The sequence below is a fragment of the Falco naumanni genome, chromosome 18 (genome assembly GCF_017639655.2).
Source record: "Falco naumanni isolate bFalNau1 chromosome 18, bFalNau1.pat, whole genome shotgun sequence".
Lineage (NCBI taxonomy): Eukaryota > Metazoa > Chordata > Aves > Falconiformes > Falconidae > Falco > Falco naumanni.
The window spans coordinates 1,531,670-1,555,811 of NC_054071.1; the positions used below are offsets into that span (position 1 = coordinate 1,531,670).

Consider the following 24,142-nt stretch of genomic DNA (forward strand, 5'->3'; position numbering starts at 1 on the left):
GCTATCATCCTGGTTTACATACACGGAACTACGGCAAAAAGAGACTAAACACAAGCAAAAGGAATTTTAATTATTTTAAAAAAACCCCACACTTAAGATCTTGCTACAGCTACCAAGTCTCAAAATAGCTTAGTCATCCCTGGACTACCCTCCCTCTTCAGCCACCATACTGGCAGAGGAAAAGGATGGGGTAACTGCCTTTGCATGTTCAATTAAATTCTTGTTCAAGTTACTATTCATCACTCCGCTATATAGCCTGCTCCCAGCAACAGCTGCTCTTTTTACCACCACCACAGCATACAGCAGGATTTTGTGTGTGATAATTTTAATTGATAAAGTTAATTTAAGCATCTCCCTTACAAACAATAGCTTAGCTTTTGATTTGACAGCCAGTGGTTAAAAAAAAATATATACATATATATTTTTTTCCTACTTCATGGGATTGTTTTCCTACAAACCCACATGTGCCTCTGTGTATGTCTCTATGAGCTTGTCTTAGGTTTTTTAGGTGCTGAGACCAAACACACACACACACAGAGCCTTCCCTCTTCTCCCTTTAATGTGTTTTCTAATCCTTTTCAACACTTCACAAGAGATGCTTCTCCAGCTGAAAGCTAAATCAATTAGAACTCCTCCGTTAAGACAAGATCCTTGATTTAAAGATCTTTATCTTTAACTGCAGAATACTAATGAGTTACGAGAGGCTTTATTCTTTCAGTTTGACCAAAAGATGTTCTCATCTCTATACATGTCACTGACTCTCATGAATGAGCATTTCAGAATACAACTTCCCAGTCTACAGAGAGGCTACTGAACATGCCGCTAAACAAGAAGCAGGAGCTCTGCAGTACTTAGAAGAGGGGAATAACTCTGCAGAGAAACATCGTTAGGTTAGCTAGCAAAATACAAAAGTGTGCAACAGATCAAAGAAAGACCAACAACACCGCTGAGGACACAAACACCTGAGCTACAGGGACCTGCACCGTTACAATCACAATCACTGCTACACTGCTTGTGGTTTCAAGCAGGCTCAAACACGAGGATCTACAAGCCAGACAATAACCTTGCAAGTGAAGGATGACCCTATCTGTTCTACCTTGCAAGCGTTGGTTCCGCAAATGGTATACAAAATCCCGTGCTGCAGCCTAGCTGGCACATGCGTTCGAGGTATCTTTAAATAGTGGCTTTTGAAAGGGTTGTCCCACTTTAAATACTTACTCTTAGTAAGTCATCTATCCTCCCCTCCTTCTTCTCCAAGTCAGAGTTCTTACTGTTTTCTAGTGCAGATATTTTTTCCATTGTGAGGTCAGACTGTAGGGAAAAATCACCATAAACCACATTTAAGAAAAACAGATAATATTTCACATAGTCAGCAACGTAACATCACAGTGTAACTCCCTCTGATCTAAGAAGGAACCCATCCCTTGCATCCTAGCAGTCGGGGGAAAAACTTTCTCCATTCTTCAATTTCTTAATGCATGGTGGGCTCCTCCAGCACAGGAGGGTCAGTCAGCCAGCACAAAGCTGCTCTGGTAACACATAAAGGGCTACAATATCCTCTGTGTCCTGCAAATTTTGCTTTTATAGTTCAGTTATGCCCAGTCCTCGGCGGTCTCTGACATTCACTGTCCCATTCTGCAGTGCAACGCAGCTTGTACAGGAAAAGGCTTAAGAAAAAAATCACCAAACCCCAACCCTTAGCTGGTATATCATATTTATGAGATCTTTCATAGGCACAAATGACCACCTGCTAGACAAAGACAATACCCCTGAGTTCTAAGGTGGTCTCAACAGAAAACACCGGTCTTCATCTTAAAATATTATGACTGACTGACAGCAGGAATATTAGGCACAAGCCTTTGTTTCTGACAAACTGATGTGTTAGTGCCCATTAAGCACAGGAGCTTTATAGTGCTTGAGTAAAACCTATTGGAAAGTTTTATAGGGTGCAGAACGTGTCACATACTTCTAGCAGCGAAGTAAGTTGAGTCCTGATTTACACCCAGGAAGAGAAGACAAAAGACAGATAGTATATTCTCTAGCAGTAGGAGCATTTCAAACTCAGCACTCGTTAACAGGTAGAGAAGAAAAGGGGAAGAAGTCAGTATGCAGTATGTACATGAACAAAGCATCTAAAATACCCAAGTCAACAAGGGAATCTCTCTCCATGAGACTGCATACACAGATTTCACGTTTATGGCTAGCAAGCAACTCTCCTGGTTCTGAGAAGAGTTAGCAGAGACTTACCTGTGGACTTAGGACATAACTGTTCTCCAAATTTCAGGCTTGCCTGGAAGCTAACACCATGAAGTAAGAGACAAACTTTGCTGACTGTAGCCTCTCTACACATGCCCAGTATGGGAAGGATCAAAAAGAATACCTGCCAGCATCGCACATCAAGCAAGATGAGCCTAAATCCCAAAAGACCTGGGCAGGGCACCTCACCTCTGCCTTAACTTGGCTTACGCTTCCTGGCAGCCAGCATGAAGCATGTGCTACAAAAGCTTTTGTCACTGAAGTCAACAAGAAGGCTGGCTGTTGGAAACCTAAGCTGCACCCACTCAGCCAAGCAGCAGAAAGTTTCTTTAGTAAATGACTGTTATGTCATTTTGCCAAATGCACAGACAGGCTCGCACTGTGAAACACGAAGTCATGTTTCAGGATGCATGCTCTCACACATGACTTCATCACAACTCACCTTGCCTCAGAGCACCTGGAGGGCCCTAGCACTGACTGAAAATGCTACGAAAATCATGCTTATGCTGACTTGCTTTGTCATTGCTAGAAGTGATTGAAACCAAAAATCACTGAAGATTTTTTTTTTTAACCTTATCAACTCCAAAGAGGTTTGGAAGTGAAAACCAAATACATACACATGTCCTCATCATGCAGCCAAGCATCCTCCTGGATTCTTTGCCTGAAGTGTATGCTACATCTATCTAGACCTCTAGAGAATATCATGAAGCTGAACACTGACAAAAAGCATGCTCTGATAATGTCTTGCCCTTTTCAAAGATGATGAAATTTGTGGGCATGTTTAGCACAGGAGAGAATAAAAACCATCTTGCTTGTTTTAGGTGGAACCACTATTTTAAGCACGGATGTTGGGACAGCCAAGACTGAAAGGCATCTCTGGCAGGTTCTTGAGTTATGGCATCGCTCTCACACAAGAATTCTCCATGCACTAGCAAGAAAACAGGAATCTTCACAGATCAGCATTTTAACAATACAGACAACAAATGTGACCCTAGTGACACAACAGAGCTCAGAGACTTAAGCTAGCAAGTATCCCCAGAGGCAGAACTGCTGTTCCTCATGCACAAAGAACTTGTACCACCTGCTGGGGAAATGGAGAACAAACTTCCCCCAGCAATAAAATAATCTCTGACACAAACTGATGTGAAAAAATGATTGACACAAAACTGATTGTTTAAAAACCACTTAAGGGAAGGGTCAGTCACAGAGAAATTGGAGATGAAAATCGAAAGATTAAAAGCAGGCTTGGAGAAGAAATAAGCAAGGTGCATTGCAGATAAAGCTGAACATCTTACAAGCAACACAAGAAGATGACACAGCTAAAAGTAGATCTTGCCATAGAGCCACAAGAAGAATCTTAACAATTTCAAAGGCACCAAAAAAAGGCAGCAGTACAGTCAAAAGAACTACTCTTCTGGACTCCAGGTCAGTGAAGTTGCTGAGAGCACTGTTAGGAACACACCAAGTTCCACCTTGACAGGACAAACAATTCCATGGGTGTACCCTGCAGAGGTCAACCAACTTCCAGCTAGACTGTGCACAGGTGTACTGTGAGCAGCGTGGGCGCACCCATGACCCAGTGCTTGAATAGAGGCATTCACAGCTATTGCTCATCTTTACATCTTCATTAACAGAGCAAGGAAGAACATTCAGGATACAATAAAAATGAAACAGGTGTTCCTCTCCTGAGGACATTCACACACAGCTGAAGAACTGCCCACGGTTATTGACTCAGAAAAGCCCCAGTAACAGCAACCAAAAACATCCTCTACAGGATAAGGAACAAAGTTCAGAGCGATTCACTTCAATCAGTAGTTACAGACTTGAGTTGGGACTACTGGCTCTTTCCACTGGAAACATTATGTCTGCTACAAGTGGCACCCTCTGGCATGGAAGAGAAGCTCCATCAAGCTTCAACCTCATATCCAAGAGATGTATCATCTAGTGAGCTATACCTGTGACTGTTTGTGCTGGATGGAAATCTGTTTTTGGGAAGTGCAGGAATGCTCAGTGTTCCCTGATCCAGTAGAAGATGGGCTGCCTTGCTGGGCCTGAAAAAGAAAGTTAGTGTATTGTTATATACTCCTCAGCATGACCACTACACTTTATCTTTACACGGGAGGTGCAGCCTGGCCTGGTATCGTACTTTCATGTAAGGTTTAAGAATGCTCTAGAGATTTAGTTCAGCAAAACAAGAGAGTCAGTTTCCTTCAAGAAGCCTGGCCCAACCTGCTAAAAGACAAAGGTTTTAAAAGCCTAACATAATTCATGTCAGCTGAGATTAAGCGAGGCCAAAACAAACACTTCTCACAGCAAGACTATACTTCATTCTTTTGCTTTTTTGCATCTATGAGATTAGCCTCTCAGATGCTATTCTTTTGTTCTACATAAGATTGAGTCGTTAACTTAAAACCCACACCACTTTATTAAACAAGCAAAGCCTGGGACCTAGAACTCTTCACAAGGAAGATGAACTTACCAGAAGATGGTAGACTTGGTCATCAATAAACCAGGCTGCACTTGAAACACTGTCTTTAAGCAGAAAAGCTTCAAGTTCCCCATCCCTTAACTAGAAACATCCCTTAGGATTTAAATCTTTTCAGAGCTGCTCACCGAGACAAAAGTAAAACAGAGGCCACCTCCCCTCTGTGCCAGCTGCTCATTCTCTAGCCGCTGTTTCGCCAGCATCACCGACATCAGCGTTGGCAGAGCAGAGTGTTCCTCCTGTGGTTCCTTTGCTGTGCTGCCGTCTACCCCATACAGCGGCTGCTCCACTCGCCGCTGTAACACAGTCAAAAAAATATACAATGAACTTTTTTTTTTTTAAAAAAAAGCAATTCTCTGACTCTGCCAAAACTGTTGTCAGTGAAGCAGCAGCTCAGGAATGGGCAGGCAGCACGGTGAGGATCTGATAACTCAAACAAGACTCCTGGAGTGATTGTTCCAATAGCAGACATCAAAAAGTAGATGAAGTTAACAATTAAAAAAAAGTAACAAATGAACACACAGGACAATTTCTTGCCAGTTAACACGCTCCCTCCCTTTGCAAATACATGTGTTTCAGAGCCAGTGGGGCAAAGTAGGCTGTGGATCCAAAAACCTTACTGCATTGTGGTTTTGGTCAATGCACTCGAAATTACACTACCTGATGATTTTTAAAGACTCGTTTTAAAACAGCCAATGTCACAACACTTTTGTTATTCTGGTGAAGTAAACTGAGTCAGAACTGCTAAATGCCAGCAACCTAACCACTTCTAGGACCCAGCAGCCTCGATAAGCTCATTTCTGTCATTGTAGCTGGGACCGATCTCCTGCAAGATAAGCAAAATAGTAATGCATTTCCAAATTCTTTTTAAGATGCATTACATTTCTTAAAGGCCAGCTCCTTTCTCCAGCAGTAGACTCATTTTCCAACTGTGATACAGCAACTGGGTTCAATAAGAACAAGAATCATCTGAGCTACATTGATTACAGCACTTAGAATCTCATTGCCTCCGCCAAAAGCCAGCCCATCACTGCTAAAACTTGGCAGTCTGGGTAATAATGATTTAAGTCCTTCCAAGCTGTAACTCCGGGCCAGGCACATGCCACAGAAAGTAAACAGTCAGGTCAGGCTTCAGTTTTCTTAAAAACCTAAATTGCAACCTGAAGCATATTTTCTGGCTAACATTACAAATGTCAAGAGTGAACTTTCTTCCGCAAAAGAATGCTTGTGCATGACAGCGACCTTGCAAGAGTCTGAAGACCTGCAGATCATTCTTCTGATCAAAGGAGAAGCAAGACAATTCAAAGCAGTCAAGAGATTTGAAGACAAGTAGTAACATCCTGAAGCCATTACAATTCCTTTACAAGTTCTGATTGCAGAAAATTTCCAGTACAGTATAGATTAACTCACAGGTTTGGAGGAGGTTTGTCTCATTGTGAAAGACATGTTAACACTCTGCTCTCTTCCTAGACCACAGCAACACCCATAATGGGTAAGATAACTCAATCCTCTCCAATTGTCACTCATCCCCCCATTTTTGGGGGCTTAGCTCAAACCATTGATATTCAGTTTGTAAGAAGAGGACAGATCTTGCAAATGCATGTAATAGTTTGTTATGAATAAGCAAACATTACAGGTTTAGCTGCAAGAGTAAAGAAGAGCACCTGCGCAGAGACGCACAAACTAGCCTAGCTGAAACTAACTGTAACACCAGTATTCACCACATATGTTCAAACTTTAACCTACTCAATACATACAAGCATAGCAGAAGAAAACCAAAGGAAGAACCCACTTGTCCCATTATAAACACCTGTACGGTATCTCGTCTGCTGGAATAAAGAACTGCCCCTAATACCTCATGCATATGTGACATTCAGAAATGGTATTTCTTTCATTAAATTCTCTTTAAAGAGACGTACTGGCGAATTAATAAAAGACAGGAGGAAGGCCCATTCAATTAACAAGGTAATTTTAATTTTTATAAACACAAATACCTAGAAGCATATGTGAAGCTCTCTCTTAAAGCAGCATTACAAAGCTTTGAAATCTAGCTACACATATTGAATTCTGAGCAGAGCATTCCACGTTGGGATTTAGTTCAGTACACATTCATGAACTGTGCAAATGTCTCTGCAGAATAATGTAATCAGTAAAGACTTTGCATTTGGTTTTTGGAATACTAACCTTTCTCAAAAGCATGGAGCATTGTGTGACACTCAACAAACGCTGAAAAAATTTTAAAAGGGGCCCAGGCAATGGTCAAAACTACAGATCAGACACCAGAGCCCTCTGAATATTGCTTGGCTAGTTGAAATTTCTTTAGCTGCTCTGTGCTGAAATGGCTTTAAAATACTGGTAATTTCTTCACATTCAGATCTTGCAGAAATGCTGTGACAGCAAAACGGAATTACGTAACAAAAAAAGCAACAGATGTGCATGTATACACATTTCTTTGCAAGCTTTTGCTAATGCTCCTTACAAGTCACATGCACACAAACAGAAGTAAAAGACTTCCCAACATAATTATGGTATGCACGCTTTTCAGTATACCCAAAGGGTCCAATCAAGATTGGAACATTATCGCACTAGTGCTATACAAACATATGACATACACCCAACTCAATGGAGAAATTCTATGAGCTACAATGGAATACAGGATAAATAATGTGTCAGTCCCACTTTTTAATAAAGACAGCAATCTACCTGTAACCACACAGCATGCTAAGAACATTCATCTTGCATGCTTTAAGCTCAGATATGAATGTCAGTTACAATCAGACTAACCACTGTTGCAGGGTCCTAGATACCTGGCTTTGCTGCCAGAACCCAGTTTCAGATTTAAATAACAACCACCAAAAACACAACAAAAAAACCGAACAGAGAGTGAGCCAAATCACTCAGCAAGAGACACTTCTTTCCTGTCCAGAACCTTTTATTACCTGTCTGAAGCATGGCCACCAACCTAACCGATGCCATGACACCAGCTCTGTCCCCAGGGAGAACACTTACCGGCAAGGGGTTGGATAAGGAATGCTGCGGTGACGATCTGGCAACAGGCGGCACACTTCTACCGGGACTGGTTCCTGGGCCACTTCCCCCAGCAAACTGGCCAAAGAAAGAGATCTGATCATCAGTAATTCCACAGAAATACTATATTTAAGCAAATTTAACAGACAGAGAAGAAACACATTAATCTTAAAAATGAAGACTTACAGGCTCTAGGGACCCATTTAAACAAACCGAATATAAGCTAAGAGGAAAACCTTAAAATTTCATGTACTGTTTTCAAAAACAGTAAAAGCAAGCACTTCAGGCAAACATTCACATTTGCACTGAGTACACAAAAAGATAAAAACCTGCACACTTGATCTAGATCAATTATTTACTGTACAGAATTAGGAAGCCCATTCCCTGTGAGGAGTCAGAAACGCACACCTCCACTGAAGCACCTTTGCCAGTCACCGTTAAAGACAGGATAGGTAAGCAGCTGGGCAACTGGTCTAGCTGGCACAGAAATTTTTCTGTTCCTGCATCACGGTGTACCACACTTACAAAAAACTTTAGACAGGAACGAAGTAAGGCCTAATAAGCGCTTGATTTCTGACTCCGAGTTACTCAGTAAAATAAAGAACAGATTTCAGAGAAAAGCTAGAGCTCTGGATTATGCCGATCTAAAAAGACTGTGCAACAACTATGAAAAACTTGTTTTTGTTGCAAAAACTACGCAACAAAAAAGGAATATTGAATTTTAGAATGTTTTGGGGAGGGGTCTCCGTCTCCCACATGGTGCCAGCCTCCCACAGCAAGCTTTTCTGAAGAGGGACCCCTGTAAACAACTTCCTAGTCAAATCAGCAGGACTTCGCAGGTAGGTTCTTTCACAGCACTGGGCCCTTAACCAAAACAGGTCTGCATACTCAAGAGATACCCTCATCCGAGATCCAGGTTCCAATGGAAATCAACCTCAAACCTATACTTACATGGCTGCTCTTTTAAAAATATTGCTTTATCAACTGCTCAGAGAAACGTTAATTTAAAAATCAACTCCCAAAAAGTACATTACAGGCTTCCATCTACAGATTTTGCGCAATGTGAATTCAAGCTGATTTCCTGACAATGTAAAGATGCTTACCTCAAAATAATCACTAATTTTATGTCCTCTAGGAGTGCCTTTTCCTAAAAAAGGAAAACAAAGGATGAAAATAAAGAGTTGTATTTTTAAGAACAGAAGTTATGATGACATTCTAAATAAACTAGTCCTATATTTTGACACTCCTTTCCCTGTAGAAAGGTGCGACACCTATCACAACAAAAGCTTCTGCACAATGAAAAGACTGCCCCAGGGTTACAGCTCTCATGCTGTTGTTGGGAGGGTTTACAGTTGACAATTCAATTAAATCTCAATTCCAAACATGTCAAATCCAATCAAACAGCATTTGCACTTGCTCAAGTACTTGGAAAACGCTAAATGTTGTTGAATGTTGCATAGGTTCTCCAAAATTTCCTTCAAGATAAGGACAGAGCAAAGGGTACTTTTAGTCCTCCGCCTTCAGGTAAATTACTGCATATTAGATCTCTTGCAAGCATTCCTATAAGAGTCAGAGAGATAATTAGTGGTGGCTTAATACCAGCTCATTAAAACTTAGCCCTTTTCTCTTATTATCAAATTATCAAAGCGGTTCTGTCAACACAATCCTTGTTACTTTCTTGTTGAAGAATAAAAGAAATCTGCCCCTATGCCCATTTGCTAGAAAATCTGAACTTGGACTTGAACATGCTGGGTTTTTCTTAGTACTCAGAGACAGCACCGCGTGCTTTATACTTGAGCACAGTTTGTTCTCTTATTTGTTGTGGTGAGAACTTACTCTAACAAGGCAGGCATACGTCTCAAAAAGCAAGGAAGAGAGTACAGCCTGTATTTCACAGCCTGGCTGCTGTATGTGTAGCAATGGGGGACCAAAACACTTCAGAGAAGCCACATTAAGCCTTTGGGCAGTCTGTCCCATAAAAATGCAATAGTTTGAGCCACTAAGCTGAAGACGAGCATTATCCTGCCAATGAGGATAACAAGGCTCCCAGAAGACAACTACACCATCATGGAGTAGTTTATAACAAGCTGCCTGACACACCCTTGAGAAAAGCCATTAGTTTCCTAGGTCACTGTGCAAAATGTGTGCAAATTACCAACCGTTCAGAAATCCTGCAGCAGCAGCAGAGGAATGAATTACCTTGACTGGTCTCATACGCTTCTGCTTTCCTTTTTCTATTCCGCTGGTCATTCTGCTTTTTCTCAGGAGTCTGTTAAACAATACTTCAAAATTAACATTTCCGCAGTTATCCCAAGATTTAAAGAAAATGCCAAAACACAATGATCTGCTCCATATCCCCAGTGGCCATTCACTTCTCTGGTGCATTTGTTTCTAGCACTGGTACTTATAGAAACCACTGCTCTCAAATAGCTGCTACCTCCTGATAGATACATGCGCTGCAGAAGGGAGGCAACATGGTTAGCAATGAAGTTAATTTTTTTTTTTTCCTATTTCAGCTGCAGCAAGCCAGCCTCTACTGCCCAGTTACCTCACGTGGTTTGGAGGACAAGTTCAAACACTTACAAAAAAAACCCTGTGTAAACTGTTTCAGGGTGATCATAGTACTGACATGAAGAGGAGTAATGACGAAAGGTTTGAGTACAGAGATCCAAATTTGCAGTCCAGTGGCTACTCACAGTTTACCAGGACAATTAATCTTGCCTGCTGCTAATGCTTCTTCCCAAAGCCCTTTGCAGATGGCTACCAAGAACTACCCTGTCCGCTAGTGCACAACTGCGGCCTTACACAAAACAAGGCAAAGCTCCCCAGGAGAGCAGCCAGGAGAAAGCTGCCGCAGCTGCAGCAATTCACCTGGACTTTGGTTTGCTCCTCATCTGCTCTCATTAAAGTCAAGGGTTAGTTGCATCTGCCATTTCTGTGAGCAGCCAGAGACCTGAGCAGCAGCTTATCAGGGCACAGTGATCTATTTATGCGCAGGCATGATACAGAGCACAGGTGGGAGGTCCGAAGGCTCCAAAAGCATCATGCCTATCTGTACAAGGCTACCAAGCCTAGACATGTGAGAGTGAAGGAGACCCTGGCATGGTGGCTTCCCCCTCAGTAGGATCACTTACGGGGCCAAACCTGCTGAAAACTTCAGGAAGCACTGCACTAGAAGCAGCTTACAGAGGGTGCTGGCAAGAAAGATACCTTGTCATTTCCATCACCAACGTCATTTTAAAAACATCTCTTATCCCAAAGGGTCCCAAATAATTTCTGAGCTATATGCTTTACAATCGCTGCAGCCACCACTAAACTATAGCCTGGGAGCAGGAAGAAAACCACAGTGTGCAAAACACAACTCTGGGGGAGGGAAAGCCATGGCCAGAAAGTTTGTGGTAAACCTAAGTTTCATGCTCTTTGGAAACCGAAGTCTAAAGTACCCTGTTTCAAGATCTCTGCCAAAAGACTTGCACACAGTAAGCACAGAAATCAATCTACCTCCTTTAATGGGACAGAAAGGATAAAGCTGACACAGCCAGAATCTAAACCTGGCTGCGTCCTCAGTGGACGCTGGACATCTACAGTCCCATGTTACCAGCTGGGCAGTCACCGACATGTTATTGTTTTGGTAAGAGGATGGAGGGGCTGCTAAGACAAAGGTAGCTATTGTGTCTGCAAAGGCTTTTTAAAATGAGGGGACTGAAAACTCCCTATCTAGAGACTTGCTGTACCAGCTCCTCTGTGTGTAAAAGTCAGTGACATAGCCTCCTCACTGCGTAGCGAAGAGCAACTCATGAACAGCGTTGGCGTGACTGTAACACCACAGGCTCCATTACAGCCTCCGTGGAACTGTAAGCATATTAATGAGATGCAGTTTAAGTTGTTTTTCCATTCAAGTACTTACATAACAAAAATTACACACATTATCTGTTACAGACTGAAAAAGCAAGCAATGGTAGATGTGATTATGTCAGCTTGGTCAACTTAAATCACTCCACAGAAGTTCATAAAAAACCCCATGGAAAACAAGAATGAATACTCAAGTTTTCCACTACTAACTAAACTTATTTGTATGGAGTTTAAGAGACTGCATTCTTGAAAGACTTAGCTTCACCAGGCACCTCATATGAGTACTGCCATGTAAGAGAGAGAAACAGCATCCAAAACTTACCTGATAACAGTGTGGAAAGTTCTTTAAATGCATAAGAAAGTGCATTTAAAATTGAGATTTTGCTTTATTAATGTGGAATTTTCAAGTAAAAACGTAACCCTACAATTCATTTTGCTGCTTTGGCAAGTGTTTTGAAATAGTTAATCCTAAGCAGTGAGATTAAGCAGGGACAAAGCATTTATTTTCACCTCCCCACAATTCCACAGAGCGATTCGTAAAAATGCTCCACTTTGTACAGACTTCTGCAAATGCAGTATTTGATAGATAAGGCAAACTTTTCCATTAATGCTCTCTGGTTTTTTGTTTGGCCAAAACTGTATCCAAAACCAGCAGACAAATCACAATGCAGCTGAAAACAATTTCCACAAGCTGAGCTCTACAAAGCTGTGTTTTTGGGGTTGGGTAAAATCTGCCTGCTACGGTAAGAAGCTTCAAGGAGGACTCTTTCACAGCACCGTCCAAAGACTGTAGGGTTAAGATGCAGACTAAATATAAATAGTTCCACTGGTCCCTTCCACACCCCAAACAAAGAACACCGTCACTCACTCTCACACAATTCCTTCTATGTTTTGAGTTCAGTCATGTCCACCTTAAACCCGATTACCATGAGGATTTGTGCCAGCTTACCTCCAATTCTTTATCACTCAGAGAACCCACGCTGCACAAGCTCTGGTTGGAAGACTCACTATTTAATGGACCCTAGTGAAAAACAAGCAAAGACTGTTAGAAACAACTTCCATACAAGGCAGATACATCCTATCAAACATTGAATCTCTGGGCTAACTAGGCTGCTCTAAGTCATGTGGATACAGCAGCAGCACGGGTCAAATACCTAGACACATGATGGGGCACTAAAAACATCAGAAGTTGTTTGGACCAAAATGGAAGTTGGACTGCCAGTTGGACAGTCTTTTCTCAGTATACTGATCCAGCCTTTGCAATGATATTTCTGTATCAATTTATATCCCAACTGCTTTATTTAACCACATCCACAAAACAGCCAAGGCAGTATTCATAAAAGTTTAAGGCAACTGGTTCGAGGAACAAAACTTCTGATTGAGTAGCAGTAGTTCCAAGCTCAGCTCTTCAGGCAAGCATCTGCTTGACCCTGGACTAAGAATTCAGAGGCATCTTCCATCTGGCAAGGCAGCTATTACAGTTATCAGATGCTGGCAGTACCACTAATTTTTCTTTAAATGCGTAATTTTCATGCTTTTGTAAAGCACTAAAAAAAGCAAACAAGTCAAAGTTGTGTTAACAGCAGTACAACCAGCACCCATAAGACAATCCTTCCCACTGGGTTATTTTATGGACCCATGGCTGACCTGCCAACACAGCAATTGCTCCTACCAGGCTAAAGCACAAATACAAAAGGCTGAAATAGATTTACCAAAATAGTATCCAGGTACCCACAAAGTCTGCCTGCATCTTCGCAGGCTCTACTGGATACACGTGCATTTTTACGTATCTGAATAGTTTTTTAAATTATTTTTTCTAAATCTGTACCAAAACTGGTTTTAAAAGGAAAGAAAAGTGAATCATGCAAAGTCACCGTGTTTTAGCCCAGCACTCTGACACAAAGGTATCCTCCTACAGATGTAACTTACGAAATCTAGACGAATTTGACAAAGATATAAAAACAAGATTCACAATTACTGATGGCATGTATTAACAAGAAGAATGACGTGATAAAGCGACCTCTCCATTAATAACTTGTGAGCATCTTTTCCCAAAGATTCATTCTATTTTAGCATTCTTATTTTTGCAGTAACCACTTCCCACCACCAATCTCTCCCCAAGGCAAGTCCACTTCTCATGATATACTTGAGCAGAAGACTTATGTGAGGGGTCGGGGAGAAGCCTTAACACCACAAAGAAATCCCATAGCAGATCATTTGTCGAGGGGAGCAGCTCTCCTTTCCCTATTTGAGGCAAACACCACCACCAAATTAAACCTGTGATACAACCTAGCTATTACTAACCCAAACTTCCAAGCAGGCATTCACAGAAGGTAAAAGTTCTGTTTACCTTCTGTATTACACTGTGAATGTTAACTACCAAATTTGTTTTTCCTACAAGGACATGCTTAGTTGCTTCAACAACAACAACAAACAAACAAAAACCCAAACCCACAAATCCCCACGTGAATAGCTCAGGAAACTACACATTTAGGATTCCCTTTTAGAAAGTGAATTACTGTAAGAAAAACTGCAGATTTATACTCTAAGCCATACCATACGCTTTCAACTCATCACACAAATAGCTCAAGACCACAAAGGTATTTCACCTCACCTGTTCTGTAACAGTTGCCTTTTAAACAAAGAGGCAAGCTTCCCACCACCCAACATAACGGCTCACAAGTCTTAGAGGTACAACTCTTGGTTATTCCAGAGGTTTATTCCATGGCCAACAGGACTTAACAGAAGTGCCAACACTAAAATTCGGTACATCCACATTGATTAAAAAAATAGGGTATCCTATTGCAAGCAGTAATTTCGTCTTTTTGCAACTCCATCTTTTCACCCATGTAAAAAGCTTGGTTATAAACTGCACAAATGCAGTCCTTTAAAATCCTTCACTTCCTCCCTTGAATTCAAGCCCCAGCAGCACGTCTAAGACGTCAACCTTCTGTGCAAGCGCGAAAGCTTTATTAAGTGCAGGAGCATCTCCACAAATTAGCATTTGCTGGTCTCAGATGGACAGGGTGGGGTTCTGACATGATGAAGATGAAAGTGAAAGTCGTTTCCACATTTGCTTAGATCTCGCTGCCTCCATTTTGCACATGGGTAGCAAATGACAGGAGCAGCTGCTCCCAAAATGCCACATTTGAGCTTTTCAGGAACACTGTGGTCGAAAGGTTACGTCAGTGGCTGTTCATTTCAGCAATGGGCCTGTATTCTTGGGTCACCTGGAGAAATAAACTGATGAGGCTGCCCATAGTTAGAAATGATCCTAAGATATTTTTTTTCAGAAATACAAGTTTATCCTTTCCAGTACAAGAAATCCACTCAGTCTGCACCTGAATGCAAAGTTCTGGAATGCAAGCAGCTGGAAAAATGCCTAATACAAAATACACAATGTTTTTCTTACTTCCAGTACCACAACTACCTGTACTGACTATACCACATGGGAAATTTACGGCTCTAGCTGCTGGAATCAAACCCATTTTTTGCATCAACAAAAGGGCAGTTCCGTTCCGATCACAGATTCTTGAAGAGCAAAAAACCTATTTTCCCTTTACTTTAAAACTTCCTCTAGAAACTACACTTGCAAAATCATAAAATTGAACTCAACGCAGTAGCAGAAAGGGTGAAAAGGAACTAACTACTTAGTTACAGAACCAGAAAAGAACAGCTTGTCAGCTGTCCACAAGTATCCAGCAAGTTTGCTGTCAGTGTATCGATACAGTGAACAAATGCAGAATTAATTCTTCATAGGCGTGTTTTGACCCGTTTCCACTGCATGAGCTTTCCTTTCCCTCGATTACCTCCTAGAGGGCCTTCCATTGACACTTCTCTTACAGTGCAGTATTGGGCCTATCTTACAGGCAAGGAGCTGAAGCGATGAACAAGAGTTCATGTCAAAGCTGGCATAAAAGTCTTGTTTTGAGGTATTTCAGCTATGGAAACACAAACTGTTCATTAGAATGTGCTGTACTCAAATCACTGAAGATGCAATACCTCAGATATTTAAGGAACACGGCTGAGTTCTCGGCTGCACCTCTTCTCACATAGTTATGCGAGAAAAAGAAAAAAAAAAAGCAAGTTTTCCCGATCGTCCAGCTCGGTATCTAGTTTCACACATAACCTCATGTTATCAACTGCTTACAGCAACAGGTTTAGACAATGGATGTGAGAAACCATACATCTGAGTCCCTCCCCCTCAACTAACAGTCAGTGAGTGTATGTATAAAAAACCCTTCAAATTTATGTTTTATCATTCCTGACTGTTTATATTTAACTCAGCAACTGACATTGGATAAATGTTCAGTACTTAATTTAGCATACCATTTCAAGTGGTCATGACACAAGAGGAATTAAAGGAACGAACCTGAATTTTGGGAAAGAAAACCCAAGTAAGCAATGGCAAAGAATACCAACATCAGAATATTGCCAGGGAAGTAGCAGTAGGGAATAATAAACATGCAATAGTTTACACAGGAAGGGCTTATGAATTTTTTTTCCAGAAGAAGTCATCTGCACTGGCATCTGGCTTTTCTAGCATCGACTACATTGGGATAATACCGCACTTCTCTGATATCACTTCCAGCCCACTCATCCACTGTACCCTGTCAAGAGAATTGGTGATGGGGCTCAGCAAAAATTCAAAATACGTGGGTCATCTGAAATAAGCTAATAGTTTCTACCGTGTTTACCCAAATGACAAGCACAAGAACAGCACACACTTCCTCCTCCGCAAGGAATTTCTTTCCGAGATAAGCTGGCATGCTCTTTTCCCTTGTGATTCACCTATGAACTGTTGCTTCTAAGTCCGCGACCTACCTATGCACAACAAAACCTCCATGTTGAGAAGTGGATGCAACGGTAGCAGGCGCTTTCACGACTCCTACTCAAAGGCAAGAATTTAAAATCTGTCCACTCACACCAGCTGGTTAGTCATTTCTCCCTTCGCAAGAGCCCTGGAAAGGCCACAAATGAGGCACAATGTCTGAAGTTTCAACAGAAGCAACTTAGCCTGATAATAGCTCCCCTCAGATCTTCCGTAACAAAGCTAGCCTGACTCAGATCGCCCTTACCTATCTCCCGTCCGAGCCTACCCGCCGCCTTGCATGACTCGTGCATTTCCCCAGCCTCTCCGAGCTCCCCAAAATGATCCCACAGGCCTGTCCGCAAGTCTTACGTTGGGCAGTCTCCATTTTGTGCTCTCCAACTCCTCGTATTGAAAGGGAGCTCTAGGAATTCAAGCTGCCTAGCCAAAGTCTCCCATGTGGACTTACAGCAACACGCGTTGCAAAATTCTCTTGCTAACTAAATGGCAGAGTCGTGCTTCATTACCTCAAGCCAAGGTAACCCCAGTTCTTCTCAATGCTGTAGCAAATCAAGAGATTTCAAAGTGAAAAAGTCAGTCCTTAGTTCCACTGTAAGTTAGTGATGACTCCACGCAGTCTTACGCCAAAACAAAATGGCTGAATGGTTTTCCACTGCTCTAGTCCAGTACTACTGCGTAAGACAGGTTTAATTAACATTTTCTTACCTTATTTCTTACCTTATTTCAAGCACATCTTGTATAAGAATTACAGACTACTTCTTAACTGGGCTTTTAGAAAAGCTCGGTATTATAGCCAATAACAAAATCCCCGTATCACCCAGGTCTTTTTGCCTGGAGAAGTTAATCTACTATCAGATGTTCACAGGTAACCTCCACTATATCAGATGGATAAGCAGATCTGCAACAGGATTTGCTTGGCTTCCATATGTGTCAAGACTTCTCTCAGGTTGAAAAAAAAAAAATAGTATTTTTATTTTACTCACAGCAAACTGGACAGAAGGGTCACGCAATTCACCCTTAACCCTCAGTTCAGGGGCAGAAACAGAACTGAGATCTGACAACTATTCCTGGGCTCTAGCAGCCAGACAACACATTTTAAATAAGTAATCTTGTACACGGAAGCATCTAAACCATTTTCAAGTATCCAGCACAAAGTGCTGGCCCGTTCTGCGGTAGCTGATAGAACTGAATGCTCAGTTTCAAAACTCTTAACTAGTTCTTCTGGTGGCACACGACACCTGTTAAGGACCATCACGATGCAGCACCACTTCCCTCCAAGGAAGATACGATTATTCTCAAACATGAATTCTCAACTTAGCAACATTTTTAGCACCAAAGTTACTACACAACTGGTAGCTACTGAACCAATCCAAGACCGCTACAGTGACAGAGAAAGGAAAAAACCCAAAATAATACAAGTAAATGCTGTTACGAGTAATTCTCTTTTTGGAGGTAGATGTTCTGCAGCATAAGTGACACTCTTGAGGTTATTTTCATTTCCCTCCTTATGACACTTCAGAGGGGGAGGAAAGGGAGCACCAGCCACCACCAAGACCAATACTTTTTTGATTCCAGCAGAGTCATCTGCATCTACAAGACTCCTGCAGCACGACAGGAAAGGTTACTCTCTCTAGAAATACTCCAGCCTTTTTAGTTCAGCTATACCAAAGTGGCACACACGACTTAGTTTGAAGATTTTCTAAAGACCAAACTTGCAGAAGGTATGCGTGCTGCTGTGATGATCCGCCCTGGTCAAGCCTGAGACAAGCCATGTGCAAATACGGATTCGCCCATCACAATTAACTCTTCCAATTCTTATCCAGGAAAAGTTTGTGGAAATGACACATCCTTTGGAGTTCACCCACCTGGTATCTTAAAGGTAGCAACCGATCAGGGGAAGGGAGGCAGGGGATGAGAACAGACAAAATGAAACAATGTTATCTAGAGAAACAACTGTATTTTGTCTTCTGAACCTATTGACCCAAGGATGCTGTTCGAGGTGACTAGTCAGAACAATTCCTGAAGTGAATGCACTTAGATTTCCCCTAGTAAGTAAACATAAACAGGAGCTAAATAGGCAAGAATACTGGTAGGTGTCAGATAGTCATGTGTTAATTTAAGGACTTGCTTTGCGAATTTGGGGAAGAATGGCACTTTACCATATGGCAAGAATAGACATCTAAAGCATCACTGGCTTTTTGAAGCTATCTAGTGACCTGGATGAACCACATGAGTATAACAGTTGCCTAGAAACATTCCTTGCTCATAAATTTGACTTCATGTATTAACTCCAAGCTTCTAGAGAAATATATTCTCCAGTTACTAAGTAAGATAATTCATCACAGACTTGCAACAGAATTTTGAGGCATTTGGGACTGCAAATGACCTCGGCCATTGGGTTGTGCCTTCAGCTACCACAGGAGGTGACAGTGCACAGCTGTTTCCAAAACGGTTTAGGATTTCTGCCCTCTACTACTGTTACTGGAAAGCTCTTCCAGAATCCCATGACTCTGATGGCTAGAGGCTTTTTTCTAGTTTCCAGCCTAAAAATTTATTCTAGAACAGCTTAGTCTCATTCATTTCTCAGAAACATGTACAGCTGCTCTTGACTTGCAAACATGGAGGGGAAGTGGGCTTTAAAGCTGCACTTGTATTATGGATGTAAACTAGCCCGTTAGTTTTATGCAGGACCAAAATATATCCTGTATTTTTAAACATAAAAGAAACCTAACCAAACACACTAAGCGATACACCCAGTCGGTGGAAGGCAGGAAGCTCAGTTACAACTGCCTGCTGCCTTCACCCAATAGGAGAGCATCTAAGATGACATTTCTTCCTTTTATGCAATAAACAGCAACAGAATACCTTCCATCCCAGGAGGATGTGCCAGTCCCGGTCCCACTAGATGGCACTAACTTACTCTACGTAGCTTTCCTTAAACATTTAATTGGAGAGAGCTAAAAACCTTAGTTGAACCACACAAATTGTATCACAGCTTTCCCAATATATTCCTTTTAAGACAATGACCTACCAATGCCAGTGCGGAGCATGACGGACGGAGACTTGGGGGGGTAGGGAGGGAATTTGAAGCACCAACCTGGGAGGGAATGTAGTATCTGAGATTAATATTGCAACCAAGATTTGCTGCAACATAGCAGAGTCATGCTAATTCATATCAATGGTTGGCTGATCTACTGCAGATTAGCAAGTATGCAAGTAAATAAATATATATCGGTTGAAAAGTGTAACGCACTTGAACAGTTTACTGACTAGTACAAAGTAAAACACTATACTGCATAACAACAGGTTAAAATAAAATTCAGTAACAGAACAGCTTTGCCCAAAGCAAAGCCTCCAAGAAATGAGGCTTTTTTACATGGATATGCTTTAGAAACAGAAATGGGTTTTCAATATTAACCGGTACAGAGTAAGGGCATGTACTTTCTGCTCCAAACATACTGAAAACATAATTAAGACTTGCTTTCCTGTATCTTTCAAAGGTTATTCCTTTAAAAGGAAAGGTACCCAATATCATTTGTGAGTATTGAGTACGTTGGCACTGTCATAAAGCAACGACAGCACCTATACTTCTAAGCCTTAGCTAATCTAGAAAGTTGTTTGGCTTTATCTATACCGGCACAGCTAAAGACACTAAAGTGACATACACGGGGCTGGGGGGGAAGAGGTAAGAAACAGATGAAAAGAGTACATAAAAGTTGTAATGTTTTATAAAACAAGTTTTTCAAGATTGTAAATACGTTATGCACCATAAACTTTTATGCTAGTAAAAACCTTAAAAGTCTTACGAGTGCGGGAAAAAGATCAACCCCCCCCCTACACTCTTACTTCAATAACCAAAATTGTTACGCCACAACAACTTCTAGTGTTAATCTTCCTTACTACACTACCTTACAGCTAAACATTTTACTTACTCACGCTCCCTTCTGAGACTTAAGCTTGTTTGAGTCCTGACTGAAGTACAGGTCAGAAAGAAAAGCATGAACTCAAACAAAACCCTCTTTCCAAGTGCTGATGTGGTTTGAATTTTCCCAAGAAATACAGCATCTACAAAGTCTCTTCTCAAAATAATCCTAAGAGGTTTTTGAAAATTACCTAGCAACGATACGTTGTTTTATCATCTACCCTTATGTTGTCCAAAACTCAGTATCTTCCTCAAAAGTAAACTCCTTCTCACTGACCTAGTTTAAGATGAGTTCTGCCACCATTTCATTGCTCAGAGAGACTATCTATTAACACTACCAACATCATCTGGAGAACTTACAGGTTAATGCTAGTATATCAAGCAACCACACAATGTTCTTATTTAAGTGCCTTACTCAAGAAAAGCAGCTACTGAACAGTCATGAAGTTGTGCATGAGGACAAAGATGGGATTTTACTAGCAGGTTGTGGATCGCAGGTATAGGAGAGCTTACCTTCAAATACTTTTGCGTGTGTGTTCTATGCAACCAAGTATACAATTTTGGCATACTGCACCCACAAAGAACTGAACAAATTCCTAAATATATTAACTCTCTGGTTACTTGTTGTATCAAACACAGTAAACTCGAAACTCTGTCTAACAAGTGGCCAAATTCAGTTCACAAATGCATTCTTGGAGAAAGAAAGAGACAGATGAGATTCCCACTTCCAAAGACAAAGTTGTCACAGGCTTTTTTGGGGTGTACAAGCTGCCTTAAGATGGAGCCACTCCTAAGAACTTAATTAGAACCCAAAATCTTCTGTATAGCAAACCATCTGCTCATAGAGATCCCATTTTCATTCCTCTTAAACATACTTCAAGCAAATTAGCGGTCAAAACACAAACTACTGATACAAAAAATATTCTGCTAGCAAAGCAAAATTATCAGTGTAGAAATTAAAAAACCAAAGTGCAGTGCAAGATGGACAAGCAGTCATGCCTGTTACCAAAGGTACGTACACTCACCTTAGCAACCCCGACTCCAGTGAACCTGGCCTCCAGTAGTTCCTGCCTTCGTGGGTCCAGGCTATGCAGTTCTTCCATCATTTCTGCTGCTATGGGAGAACAACACTCAGATTATGCAATGCAAGGAAAGGAGAGAGATTTAATATTCCGCGCCACTGACGAGACTCAAAAGTGCCTGTTCTGCAGCATAACCATGTAGAAAGGGTTTTCCTGCAAGAGAAATGCAACGCTACCATGCAATACTGACAAGACTTTGCCACCATATTACTGTTCTTAAACCGTAACCCTGCTGGAGAGTTTCCTCTTCTATCTGTTGTACCAGCCATTTCAAGATCTCTAAATCCAAGAAACCAATTATGTCACATTCTCCCACTGGATGCTTTATTAAAAGGAAAACATGGGACCAGAGTGTTATGACTAAAAGCTTCAGAGCTTTTCATCCGTGCTGCATGACTAGGAGGAAGAAAAAGAAAAAAAAAATAGAAAAAAAAATAGCGCAACATTCTTCACCCCTTAATTTATTTTTGGCCAATCCTAGAAACACTAGATCTCCCTGAACTCCAGATTTCACCATCAGCAGCTTTGGTTTTTCCAAGCCCAGAAAGGAATTATAAAAAGAAAATAACACTCATTTAAACCTTTCCCTTTATAAAGGTTTGGATACCTCTAGTGTAACAGCCGCTTCTGTATACTGGATGTACCCTGAGGTACCTCTTGGCAATCCAACACAAGGGATGCTGTTATTTGAAGGGTTAATGATCCCCCCCTCCCCCCCCCCCCGACCTAGCATAGTTGTGTAAACAGGTTAAAAATCAGGAAATACACAATTCAAATACTGAACTGCGAAAAAATGGGACAAATTTCAATGTTCATTATAACTGTGAATCACATCTTCCCAACTGCACCAATCAAGTTCTTTTCCAGAAATGTCTGTTCCAGTTTCATTTTCTGGACTGGGGGGGGGGGGGGGGGGGGGGAAGGAAGGAAAAAAAAAAAAAAGAAGACAAGACAGAAGATAAAGATTTGCTGTATAAAGAGCATATGCGATGAGGAAAGTTCTTGAAGGGCAGCAAGTGCCCTCTAGAATAGGCAGTATACAATTGTTCCTTTTATTAACTGTCCATTTTGTCCCTGCCGTTTCCTCCAAATGCTGCAGATCTAAGTTACAGGGGGCAAAGTGAATCCATCCGGGGGCATTTCCAACGGCTCTCCCAGATCTGTAACAAGCCTCAGAAACTAGTGGGATACTGAAATGTGGTCATTAGAGAACCCCATTCCTACCATGGGCTTTAAAACCCCAACAAAGCTATCAGCCTAGTTTTTCAAAACAGGAAATCTGTGCACTGAGGAAAATGACAGAACAAGCCACGAAGGCAAAGATGTTAAAGTCCTCCCAGGTCTCCCCCCCATGATGAGGCACAGGGCGACCATCGGCGAGGGGATGGCATCCCCACGCCGGGATGCTGCTCTGGGGAAGGGACTGCCACAAGTTCCCGAGCCTCCCCCGCCCCAGGGCCGACCTCCCCCCGGGGCCTGGGCACTGCTCCCCCCCCCCCCCCCCCACTCCATCCCTCCCGGAGGGGATGGCATTCCCTGCCTGCCCTCCCGAATGCTTGGCGGGGGGCTCGTCAGCACCTCTCTGCCACCCTCCCGCCCCGCTCGGGAAACAGAGGCAGGCGTTCGAAAAGCAGCCGGTGAGTGAGCAGCCTTGCCCCGCCGCCAGCTGCTGCACCGCCTCGGCCTGCCTCCTCCTCCCCTGCACCCCAGGCAGCACCGCCTCAACTCCCAGGCCGGGGATCCACAGGCCGTGCCCACCCCGTCACCTCCCCCGCCGGCCAGGGCCTCCGCGCCCCCCCGGGCCGGGCCGGGCCACCCCCTGGCCCTGCTCTTACCCCCCGCCCGCCGGGGCTGCGGGCCCGCGGGGCCTGCGCTGCGCCCTGCCCCGGCCACCGCGGCCCAGGCCTCGCTCCTGCCGCCTCGGGGCACAGGCCTCGGGCCCTTCCGCCGTGACCCCGGCCCGGCCCCGCCGCCAGCGCCGGGCAGCCCCTCGCAACCGCCGCCCCCCGCCACCAGCGCGGCCCGGGGGCGCTGCCCAGCCGCCCCCCCAACCCCCGGCCCCGCCGCCCCCAGGGCGGGCTCGGGCCCGGCGCCGGGCGGGCAGGCGAAGGGGGTCCCCCCCCGCGCTTTCCCCGCCGCCCCCGGGCTCTCTCACCTGGCGCTGCCGCCGCTGCTGCTCCTGCCGCCGCCCCGCCGCTCCTCTCCCCTCCTGCCCGGGCCCAGCGCTCCCCGGGCACCGCTCGGATCCCGCCGCCGCCGGGGGCAGGAGCAGGAGGAGGAGGAGGAGGAGGAGGGAGGGAACCTGCTGCGGCGGCGGCAGCGGCGGCACGGGCGGGAGGGGGAGGCCAGGGGCGGCTCCGCGGCCTCTCGTGAGCCAGGCGCCGCCGCCGCTGCGGGCACCCGGGCTCCACGCGGGGAAGGGCGGAGGGGAGGGGGGCGGCGGCAGCGGGGGGGGGTGGGGGGGGAGGTGGGGGCTCGCCCCTCGCCGGCTGCGGGGCGGGGAAGGAGACGGGGCGGGTGTGGGGGAGCGGGAAGGGATGGCTAGGCCGCGGATCCCCGGCCTCGCGTAAGAAACCTCGCCTGGCCGGGGTGCGCGCAGGCCGGCGGCGGCCGCAAGGCCTCGCGGCAGGACAAAGGCCCGAGGGAGGTCTCGGCGAGCGGCGGCGCCCGGGCAGGTGGGGAGGGCG

At 43.6% G+C, this 24,142-nt stretch overlaps 1 protein-coding gene across 7 annotated transcripts in view; it reads right to left on the bottom strand.

Annotated features, from left to right (window-relative positions):
* Positions 1–23,892, bottom strand: part of TLK2 (tousled like kinase 2) — a 43,509-nt gene extending 19,617 nt beyond the window's left edge. The window contains exons 1-10 of one of the 7 annotated variants that reach the window (XM_040617288.1): positions 23,611–23,891; positions 21,399–21,484; positions 19,483–19,548; positions 12,570–12,641; positions 9,968–10,037; positions 8,872–8,915; positions 7,751–7,846; positions 4,870–5,037; positions 4,212–4,307; positions 1,219–1,311 (exon numbers count right to left, since the gene is read on the bottom strand). In XM_040617288.1, coding sequence (XP_040473222.1) covers positions 1,219–1,311; positions 4,212–4,307; positions 4,870–5,037; positions 7,751–7,846; positions 8,872–8,915; positions 9,968–10,037; positions 12,570–12,641; positions 19,483–19,548; positions 21,399–21,479 — 786 coding nt within the window. In that variant the 5' untranslated portion in view covers positions 21,480–21,484; positions 23,611–23,891. Of the gene's footprint in view, positions 1–1,218; positions 1,312–4,211; positions 4,308–4,869; positions 5,038–7,750; positions 7,847–8,871; positions 8,916–9,967; positions 10,038–12,569; positions 12,642–19,482; positions 19,549–21,398; positions 21,488–23,610 lie in introns of all 7 variants that reach the window. The other 6 variants (XM_040617287.1, XM_040617292.1, XM_040617291.1 and 3 more) reach the window with 6 other exon arrangements.
* Between the last annotated feature and the right edge of the window lie 250 nt (positions 23,893–24,142).